Raw genomic sequence first — 11,493 nt, 5'->3', positions numbered from 1 at the left:
ATTAGATTAAACACTGACTTCTAATCTGAAACCATGGAAGCAACAAAGCAATGAAATGACATAGTTAAGGTGCTGATAGAAAAAAAAAAAAACAACAATAAAAACCGTGCCAGGCATGAATTCTGAATCGTAAAGCTGATATTCAAAATAGAGGGGGAGTTCAAAACAGTTACTGATAAACAGAAATTGGGAGTTTCCCAATAAAAAAACCTGCCCTTTAAGAAATATTAAAGGGAGTGCTGAAAGGGAAAAATAATGAGAACAAAAAAACAGGAATGAGAGGGTTGGATGAAAGGGTAATAATGAAGATTATTATTAAGAATAATGAAAAGGATAAAAAGAGAAATAAAAACAAAATATGGCATATATAAACCTAAATTAAAATGGCTAATGTAAGTAATGTCTTGACAGTAGTAATAATGAATGTTAATGGATGTAACTCTCCAATCAAAAGACACAGTTTCACAGAATATATAAGGAAATAAATCCCATCTATGTCCTGTCTAAAAGAAACTCAACTTAGACACAAGGATGCAAGAAGGTTGCAAGCGAATGGTTTGAAAATTATTTTACATATAAACAGTAACCAAAAAATGGAAGGAGTAAGTGCATTAATATTAGACAAAATAGACTTTAAATGAGAAACTATCATCAGAGATATGAGACACTATATATTAATAAAAATTATTATAAATAATAATAATATTAATAAAAGCAGTCTATCAAAAAGAAAAAACAACCATAAATATTTATACTTACCCAAAATACATCAGGTTAACAGTGGAAAAAATAAGGGAAAAAAATAGATAGTTCTACTCTTATTGTGAGGTTTTTAATAAACCATTATTACTGTTAGTGAGAACATCTCAATTAATGGTTAATAAAGAAACAGAGACCTTGAGAAATATGTTAGAGCAACTAGACCTAAAAGTCATACACAGAACATTACAACCAAATACACCAATATATAAATTCTTCTAGAGTGCACATGGAACATTCAGGATAGACCCATACTAGGTCAAAAATTAAGTCTCAATGAATTTATAAAGAGCAAAATTACACAAAATAATTTTTCTGACCACAAGGAATGAAGCTGGAGATAAATAAGTGACTGAAATGAGCATAAGCACATAGATATGGAAGTTAAACAACACAATCTTAAACAATGAATGGGTCAATGAAGAAATTGCAAAGGAATCTGTTGCTATATCAAAATGAATGAAAATAAGAATACATCATATCAAAACCTATGGGGTGAAGCAAAAGCAGTGCTGAGGTGAAAATTTATAGCCATTAATGCTTATATTTTTTAAAAAAGGTTAAAAAAGAAGTAATATCAAAGACACACCTGCACACATGGAGGAACTAGAAAAAGAAGAACAAACAAATCCTAAAGCAAGAAGAAAGAAGAAAAGAATATTGATTAGAGCAGTGTTAAGTGGAATTGAGAATAAAATAACATCAGAAAAATTATCAAAACCACAAGCTTGTTCTCTGGAGAGACTGATAAAATTGAGAAACCCTTATCTGGACAAAGAAAGCCAAAAGCAAAGATGCAAAGAAATAAAATTAAAAATGAGAAGGGATATCACCATTAATATCATAGGAAAAAAAGATTATCATAAGGTGATATTTTGAAAAATTGTATGCCAACAATACTGATAACTTAGATGAAATGGACAAATTTCTAGAAACACAGAAGCAACCAACACTGACAAAAGAAATAGAAGAATTCAACAGACCAATCACCAGTAGTGGGATTGAATTAGTGATCAAAACTTCCCAAACAAGAAATACCTAGGACCAACTGGTTTCATGTATGAATTCTAACAATTTTCCTGGAAATAACTAACACTAAACTTGCTTATACTCCTCCAAAGAATAAAAGTGAATGGAACATTGCCTAACTCATTCTGAGGGCCAGCATCACCTTAATACCCAAGTCACATGAAGACACCACAGGAAAAGAAAACTGCAGAATAATCTCATTAATGACCCTGGATGCTAAAATCCTCAACAAAATACTTGCTAATTGCATTCAACAACACATCAAACAAATTATACACTATGATCAAGTGGGCTTTATCTGTGGTATGCAAGGATGTTTCAACATAAGAAAGCCAATCAATGTAATACACCACAGAAACAGACTGAAAGAAAAAAAAAATACATCATCATCACTATTGATGCAGAAAATGCATATAACATGGCACAGTATTGATTCTTGATAAAAGCAACTTAAATATAGGAATAGAAGGAAAATTCCTTACCATGATAAAGGGTATACACAAAAAACCGATAGCTGCCATCATTCTAAGTTGTGAAATTTTACGACCTGGGACAAAACAAGGATGCCCATTGTCATCATTCTCATTTCACATTGTGTTAGCAGTACTTGTTCAAGCGCTTACACAAGTTAAAGAAATAAACGGCATTCAAATTGGTAAGGAAGAAGTAAAAATTGCATTATTTGCAGATGACATGATCTTATATATAGGACATCCTGAAAAATCTACAAGAAAGCTTCAAGAGCTGATTTACGAGTTCAGTGAAGTGGTATGATAGAAGACTATTGTGCAAAAATCTGTAACATTTCTGTACACTAACAATGAACAAACAGAAGGAAGTCAAGAACAAAAATTCCATTTACAATAACAAATACTCATATGTCTTTGAATAAACTTAACTAAGGATGTAAATGTCTTGTATGCAGAAAACTACAAAACAGTGCTAAAGGAAATCCAAGTAAAACAAAATAAATTGAAGAATATGCCATGTTCATGGATTGGAAGATTAAACATAATTAAATGTCCATCTTATGGACTCTTTTATTTTGCGGATTTATTATATTTTATTTTTCTTTTTAAGATTCTACATAGTAAAAAAGGGTTGAATTAATATTTTGTGGTATAAAATTAATTCACAGTCAAACTCGGAGAACTACCTGATAGGTTACTTGCAGAGTCTTTCACAATCCCTTCCTCATCCACCCCCAGCTGGTTCCCCTTTCACCTACCAATCTGCAGCCTGACATCTTCATGAATCAAAACTAGGGTTAAACTGAGAAAGGACAGGTCACACCTAGGATTTACAAATGTAATGCAATCTCAATAATAATTACAGCATCGTTTTTACTAAACTGGAAAAAAAATCATTATGAACTTTATTTAGAAGTGGAAGGGCCCTCAAATAGCAAAAAAAAAAAAAAAAAAAACAAAAAAAAAACACACAATTGAAAAACAGAAACAAAATTGGAGGAATAATGTTACCTGAATTTAAAGCATCATACAAAGATACAGTGGTCACAACTGCATGATATTTGTGGAATGATAGATATACTGACCCTTGGAACTGAATTAAGAGTTCTGATATAGATCTTAACATACATGTTTTATTGATATTCAACAAGACCATCAATCCCACTCACCTGGGACAGAATGGCCTCTTCAGGAAATAGGAAAACTGAATATCTATATCCAAAAGACTAAGAGAGGATCATTATTTCACACTCTACTCAAAAGTCAACTCAAGAAGGATCAAAGGCATAAATATGAGAACCAAAACCATAAAGCTCCTAAAAGAAAAATGAAAGGAAGCATCTATGAGATCTTGTAGTATGAAATGGTTTCATAAGCTTTAAAACCAAAGCATGAAAAAATAGATAAATTGGACCTCCTGAAATTTAAAACGTGCTTTAAAGGATTTTGCCAAGGAAGTGAAAGGCAGATTACTCAAAGAGAGAAAATGTTTGGGAACCAAGTATCCAAAAAGGGTCTAATATCCAGCATATGTAAAGAAATATTACACCTAAAAACATCATTTAAAAATAGGCAAGATACATGAATGGACACATTTCCAAAGAAGAAATGGTTTAAAAGTACATGAAAAGATGCTCAACACCAATAGCTATGAGGAAAATGCAAGTGTAAAATACAATGAGATATTATCTTATTCCTATTAAAGAAACAGGAAATTACAAGTGATGAGAGGATGTGGAGGAAGGAACACTTATCCACTGCTAGTGGGAGTGTAGAATGGTGCAGCCATTGTGAATGATGGTTAAGTGGTTCCTCAGGAATCTAGCTGTATATTACCATATGATCCTGCAATTCTAGTGCATGATATACACACAGAGAATGGGAAAAGTAGGGCATGAACAGAAATTTGTACACCAATGTTCATATAAGAATTACTCACTATTACACAAAGTTTGAATCAACCCATTTGTCCATTAACCAATGAATGGATAAGCAAAATGTGGTATATGCATGCAATTGAATAATACTCAGCTACAATTAGTAATGAAGTACTGACACACATGATAACATGGAAGGATCTTGAAAATCTTATGTTTAGTTAAGTATGTAATTTACTAAAGGGCAAATATTGCATCACCTCACTGATAAGGCTTAATCATATTGAGCAGAATCACAGAGATAGAGTCTGGAAGACAAGTTATCAGAAGATGGAAAGTGAGTAGATTGAGGTGAGCCAATGCGTAATCTTGTCAGAACCTATGATAAGGTGGAAGAGAGTAGTGTGGTAATGTATGGGGTGATGGTGGTACAGGGATGTGAGTTGAGTTGATGGTGCTGGATTGTGAGGGTGAACAGAGGCGGGGGATTCAGTTGGACTATCCATGAAACTGGAGGAAGAAACAGGTGAACACTGTGGATTTGTAGATCTGGAGTTGAAACTACAATGGTGGGAATGTTTGTTTTGCAAATATGGCATGACAGGGTCATTGGTACATGGTGTACATGGTGCTTGGCAGTGTGATACATGGGAAATGGTGCACTTGGGGCATATTTCTATGGAATACAAATATGTTCATCTTTCACGGGGTGTTATCTCAATAGATGGAGACCCAAATGATAAACAACCAAATATTAAACTGCCATCCTGGGGTGACCTTCTACATACTCAAATAGAGGGGCAAGAATCTGTCATGTCTATGGGCAATGCCTAATAAAATAAAACAAAGCAATATGTCAAGCCCTCAAAATTAGTGCAGGTACATATGAATCATATTCTTGAAAAATTGGAATTTTGTGGTTACCATAGGTTCCTATAGGAGAAGAAGGCAAGAATAGGGCAAATTTAAAGTTTAGAATTATTTTGCATGATTTTGAAATGATGGATACAAACCATTATATATCTTGTCAAAACCTATGAAAATGTATGTAGCAAAGTATAAGCTATAATGTAAATTATTGACCATAGTTATTAGCAATGCTTCAGTGTTTGTTCATCACTTGTAAAAAATATACCATAATCATGTTATATGTTATTTATTGTGGGGAATGTGAGATGGGGAAAGGGTGGGGTACATGGAAATCCCCTATATTTATTATGTGGCTTTTCTGTAACTTAAAGCTACTTTGAAAATAAAATTTTATACAATAAGACACTGAGGGAACATACAGAAGAAATTGTAAATATACATAAAAGATAGCATCTTATGGTGATGAAAGACACAATACAGAAATGTTTTGCTTTATTTTGGGGGAAGTTTTAAATTACAGAAGAGTTTATGGCAGTGAAGGATACTAGTGCAGGGTGTCAATGATGGTGGGATATGTGGGATATGATGCACCTGGGTCATACCACTATGGAATATGAATGGGTGCATGTGGTCATAGGGATTTTTTCAGGTGGTAGAGACCCATATAATAACAACAACAAAAAAGTAAAATCCCATCCTGGAAAGTCCTGTTACATTTTCTAATAGAGTGGCAAGAATTTCTAGAGTACAACTGCAGTGCCTAGCAGAAGAAGACATAAAAATATGCCAGACTTATGGACCTTATTCTTGCAAAATTGAAACTTAGCCTAGTAATATTTATTTCCTAAGATTTACCTTCTGAAAGCCTCCTTGTTACTCAAATGTGGACTCTCTGACTCTCTCTATGCCAAACTCAGCATATAAGTTCACTGCCTTTCTCCCCTCCACCTGTCATGGGACATGATTCCCAGAAATAGGGCTCTCTGGAACCAAGGCATTATTTCCAAGCATCAAGTAGCAATGTATTTGGAAAAGGACTTGACCAAAACAGGACATATTAAATACAAATGAGTATACATGTCTAAGAGTTTTCAAAGTGATTTAGGAGGCCAATACAGAAGACACATTTTCGCAAGTCTCAGGTAGAACTTGGACTGCCCCAGTAAAGTGTGTCTTAAGCAGAGGTGCTTCTGAGGGCAATAGAGACATCTTGACAGTATAGGAAGGATAGACATGCCTAGGCAATTGGCACCCCATTGGTGAGTCTTATCTTGGAATTTGTGATAAGCTATCTCCCCAATGTATCAGAGTTACACTCACTTATAATTTTCCTACACTTGGTTCTTCTGCATCTTTTATTTGAACCCATAATTAGCATTCAATCCATTAAATATGTCCTAGAGAATTAAATCTTCATTCTGTTCATATACCAGATGAGCCCTGAATCTCAGCAGAGTTGCAGCCAGCACTTACTTTCCAGTTCATTGGACTCACTCAGGACAACTAACAATATGGTGATGATGGACAGCACCCATCCCAAAAAGAGAGACTCTACAACTGCATGCAAGACAGTTCTATCAGTCTTCCCCATGAGATTTAAGGTCTCTCTCAATCAGAAACACAGTGGGCATCGCAATCCCAAATTCCTCAAGACTGAGGAATTAACAAAAATAAGGGAGGAATGCCCAATGGACTAAAGTTTATTTATTATCATAGTAATAGAAGAATCTAAAACAAAGGATATAAAGACAGTGCTTTCCAGATGTTCTGAGGGGTGGGAGAGAGAATAATAAATGTAGCATGAGGCACTTTTTGGACACTGGGATTTGTTTGCATGATATTTCAATGGCAGGTACAGGCAATTATACATTTTATTAAAACCTATAAAATTCTACATTGCAAAGTGTACACCATAATGTAAACTATAGACCACAGATAGCAATGCTTCAATATTTGTTCTTCAGTTATACTAAAAAAAATGATGCTATTAATAGGGGAAAATGAGAGGAATTGGAATGTGATATATGGAAATCCCCTATATCTACACATTTTTTAAAGATTTCATTTTATTTATTCCGCCCCCTCCCCCACCTTGTGGCTTGCTTGCTGTTGGCTGTGTGTCCATTCGCTGAGCATTCTTGTGTGTCTGTTTGTCTCCCTTTGTTGTGTCATATTGCTGTGCCAGCTCTCCATAGGCTTAGGCCATCAGTTTTCCCCCAGCATGGGCCATAAGTTCTCTGTGGGCATGGGCCAGCTTGCCTTCACAAGGAGGCCCTGAGACATGAAGCCAGGGCCTCCCATTTGGTAGATGGAAGCCCAATGTTGAGCCACAGCTGCCTCCCTCCCCTATATTTTTGATATAACTTTTATTTAATGTAAAATTTCTTTAACTATGAAGAAAAAGTTGCATGTCTAAACTCTGTAAAAAAAAAACACAGCTAATAAAACACTATTCTTAAGGCAACCCATTTCAAGGAATTTGCTTGAGCAACCTAGGGAACTAAAACAACCAGCATTGAACAACTGACAAGGAAACCATGAAGTAATTCATTTTTTATCATCATAAAGATTAAAATATCTAGGAAGAAATTTAGTCAAGAATGTAAAAGCCTTTTGTAGTGAAAAGTACAAAATATTTATGAAAGATAACAAAGAAGAGCACAATAAAATCAAATGTATCCTGTGTTTATGCTTTAGAATATCTAATATTATTGTCAATATGAGTCAATATTCACTCTTTTCTGGAAGGAAATGAAATTGGAATCTTCCCTGATAATATATAAAAAAATAATGCAAAAGTATTTCAACAAACTACATATAAGAATCATAATCATAAAAAACTTTGAACAAAACATAGCAGATATCAAAAAACTTGTATTACTATGCAATGGATTTTAATTATTTGACCCAAAATATAAGCAACAAAAAATAGGTAATTAAGATTTTACTAAGGCATGGGCTCAGGCAAATGTGGGAGATGGCACTTCTTATATAAGATATATATGTGTGTGCGTGTGTATATATATATGTATAAGTGTATATATATATATATATGTATATATATATACTCACCCTTATTGGTTCTAGTTCTCTGCAGAACCCTGAGTGATATTAAGAGTGGTTTTAGAGGAACAGAATCTTAAGCAAGGGTTTTCTGAAATTGTTCTGAATATTCTGGAAGTGGTTCTCTAATATTATTTGTTTTAAAGATATTAATGTCTCATATCTACTGCTAAAATGGGACAGATAGTGCACGCAATAATGTTGCAATAGAGATATGCAAATAGCACTATTTGATACTCTTAATCAAGTAACTTATTAAAAGCAAGGTTCCAGGTGACCACATATTTGATATCTAAGAACATTTTCCAAAACTAAGTATAATGAGATTGGTAGAGTGAAGGAGAAACTAGGGAAGAAATGGATAAGCTCAGGACTTCAAAACCCACTATTAACTCTTCATAAATGACATGAAAAATTCTATATGTGCCCTTCAATAAATCTTATCTCCTGTAGCCACAGAGATGATATTTCTGAAAACCAGACTGAGATCTTCATGCTCAAGTGACTTACTTACAAGAAAACTGAATTCACAAACTTGGAGAGATCTGCTGTTAAAGTGAGTGCATTGATTAAAAAGTAATGAGATCCTAAATATTAAGTGGAAATATTAGGTGGAAATGATGATTCTGGGATATTGAAACCCTAAAGCTTCTTTGCAAGTCGAAGCAGTCCTTTAACACCTGAGTAAACCTTGCTTCTTCCTGAAGAAAAAAGTATTTTGTCTCTTCTGGGGGAATTGCTTTGCAAGAACCTGCTAAATCACTTCAGGAACTACCTCACACCACTAGTCTTTTCTTCAGGACCTATAACTAGAAGTAAGCCCTAGCTCTTTACAAAATGTGTGGTATAAAGGATAACCCATGGTAGATAAGGTGTACTACACTGCAGAAGACCTACATTATTTTTCAAATTTTTGCCAGCAGAAATCTGGAGAATATGTGCAGGAATGAATACTGAGACTGGAATAATGCATGAATGATTATAAAGTTTGACCAGGCTTATTTATAAATACTACTGCATCCACTAGCATTGCTAAAATGAACAAGTTTGACAGTTGGCAGCTGACTGACAAAGTCAAGCAAATGGACCTGCATTCACGAATGATGGATTGTAAAAAGCACAACCAATTTGGAAAATTTTATATGAAAGCTAGTCATACGTCTTAAAAAGAAAAACAAGAACATAAAATCACACACACAAAAAAGGAGAATATAGCAGATGAAGTCCTAACAACTTCAGACTGGTAATGCCCAAGATGAAGTCAAAAAATTGCATAAATATGGAAAGATTTATCCATACAATAAAGTAATTTAAAGTAATAAAAATGCAAAAAAAACTGTGATTATAATATATGCTGAAATAAAGTTGAGTGAAAGGAGCAAGAAAGATAAAATGAATTTTCTGTTCATATAAAATATTAGAATATCTTGATATAAAGCATGTTTTAAAAAATCATACTAGAAGTTATACATGAGGTTGAGTATTATACTGGAAAATAATGTAGGGATTATGTCGGAGTAAGGAATTTGTGTTTTTTAATAGTAGAGGCAAGTTACATTAATTATGGACTTCTAGAGATTGATGAACAGTATGTTTGTGATGCAAAGGTTTTAATAAGGTAAACTATAATTTAACATAAAAATATCAATTAATCATCAGAATTGCTTGACTACTTCATAAAATTTATGAAGAAATATTTACTGGGATATACAGTGTTGACAATTTTACACAGTGAGAGTGATTTACAGAATTTTATACATTCAGAATTTGATTTGAAAGTGACATTTCAGCAAATGAGACCATAGTATTGAGAACAATACATATTTTTTTAAAAAGATATATAAATAACAGCTAGATATAATATGTACACAGCTATGCATTCACTCTGGGAATTCACACAATCACTTTGGGTAGCCTTTGAAATTGGGTCAAATCAATCTTACTCATGAGTTAAAGTAATACACTGACCCATGCATTTCCTCAAAGCTCCCTTCACCTCATTGTTCCTCAGACTGTAGATGAGGGGGTTCAGAGCAGGGGTTACAATAGTATAAAAAGCAGATACAATCTTATCATGGTTAGCTGATCTGTAGGATTTGGGTCTCATGTATATAAAAATAGCAGCTCCATAAAATAGTCCCACCACAGCCAAATGTGATGAGCAGGTGGTAAAAGCTTTCTTACGGGCTTCTGTGGATCGCATGTGGAGAACAGCAGCTAGGATTAGACTATAGGATGTCAGGATGAGGGTGATTGGGACCAGAAGCATTAAAACACAACAGACATACATAGCATACTCATAGACAGATGTGTCAGCACAAGCCAAACGCAACAGTGTAGGGGCCTCACAGAAAAAATGATCAATCTCATGTGATTTGCAAAATGGGAAGCTTAAGGTAGCAGCAGCCTGCATGAGCCCATCAGCTGCTCCTAAAAACCAAGATCCCAGAATCATCCTCAGGCATAACTGCCAGCTCATGAGGACGGGATAACGAAGAGGGTGACAGACAGCCACATAGCGGTCATAGGACATGGCTGCCAGGAGTAAGCACTCTCCACCACCAAGCGTGAGGAAGAGGAAGATCTGAAATCCACACCCAGCAGGGGAGATGGAATTGTTGCCAGTCAAATAGTCAACAGCAATTTTTGGCACAATGGTATAAACCAGCATCATGTCCATGAGGGAGAGTTGGCTCAGTAATAAATACATGGGTGTGTGAAGGCAGTGGTCCCGGTGAATCAGGAGGATCATGAGGGTATTACCTAGCAGGGAGTTGAAGACAACAGTCAGCATCATCACAAAGAGGAAGAGGTGGGCTCCTGTGTGGTTAAAGAGCCCTAGAAGAATAAAGGCTGATGTTTGGTTTCCATTTTCCATGATTTCAACAAGAGTGACACTGTGAATAGAAAAAAAATTGAAATAGTTAAGACAGTTTGCCAGCGGTGAAGTTTGGTGGAATGGGGAATAATCACAAAGCATACAAAAATTCTCCTTGGAGTGGTGAAATAGTTTGGTATTGAATCATGGTTATGGTTGCACAAAACTTTGAATTTGATTAATTCTATGAATTTTATATGTTAGCAGTTAAAAGGGGAGTTTTGTGTTGAATACCTATTCCCAAAATAAAAATAATTAATTTAAAAGAGTTTTTAGACTTTAAAATGTCCCTTTGGAATTGTTTATCTTGAATAATGACTATGATGAAACTGACATCAAATCCTTCATTTGCTATTTGCTGAATGTTTCCATATGCCCAAAGTTTCCATGAAAAGCACTTTTCAGAGTGTGTAGAGATTCTATGATACAATGAAAAAAAAGATAAAGTTCTTGTTAAACCTCCACTACTATGTTAGTTTTATTTATCTTTATCAGATACCTAAACAAATGGACAAGAAAGAAATGATTCTCAGAATTATTAATTTAT

At 34.4% G+C, this 11,493-nt stretch overlaps 1 protein-coding gene across 1 annotated transcript; it reads right to left on the bottom strand.

Moving 5' to 3' along the window:
- Positions 1–10,007: 10,007 nt before the first annotated feature.
- Positions 10,008–10,961, bottom strand: LOC101445762 (olfactory receptor 2T8-like). Its single transcript, XM_004475313.3, has one exon. The coding sequence runs from the start codon at positions 10,944–10,946 to the stop codon at positions 10,008–10,010; it is 939 nt and encodes a 312-aa protein (XP_004475370.1). The 5' UTR covers positions 10,947–10,961.
- Positions 10,962–11,493: the final 532 nt, after the last annotated feature.

This window comes from Dasypus novemcinctus, chromosome 16 (assembly GCF_030445035.2).
Source record: "Dasypus novemcinctus isolate mDasNov1 chromosome 16, mDasNov1.1.hap2, whole genome shotgun sequence".
Taxonomy (NCBI): Eukaryota; Metazoa; Chordata; class Mammalia; order Cingulata; family Dasypodidae; genus Dasypus; species Dasypus novemcinctus.
The sequence above is the reverse complement of the archived record's forward strand: the minus strand, read 5'-3'. Positions and strand labels throughout refer to the sequence as shown.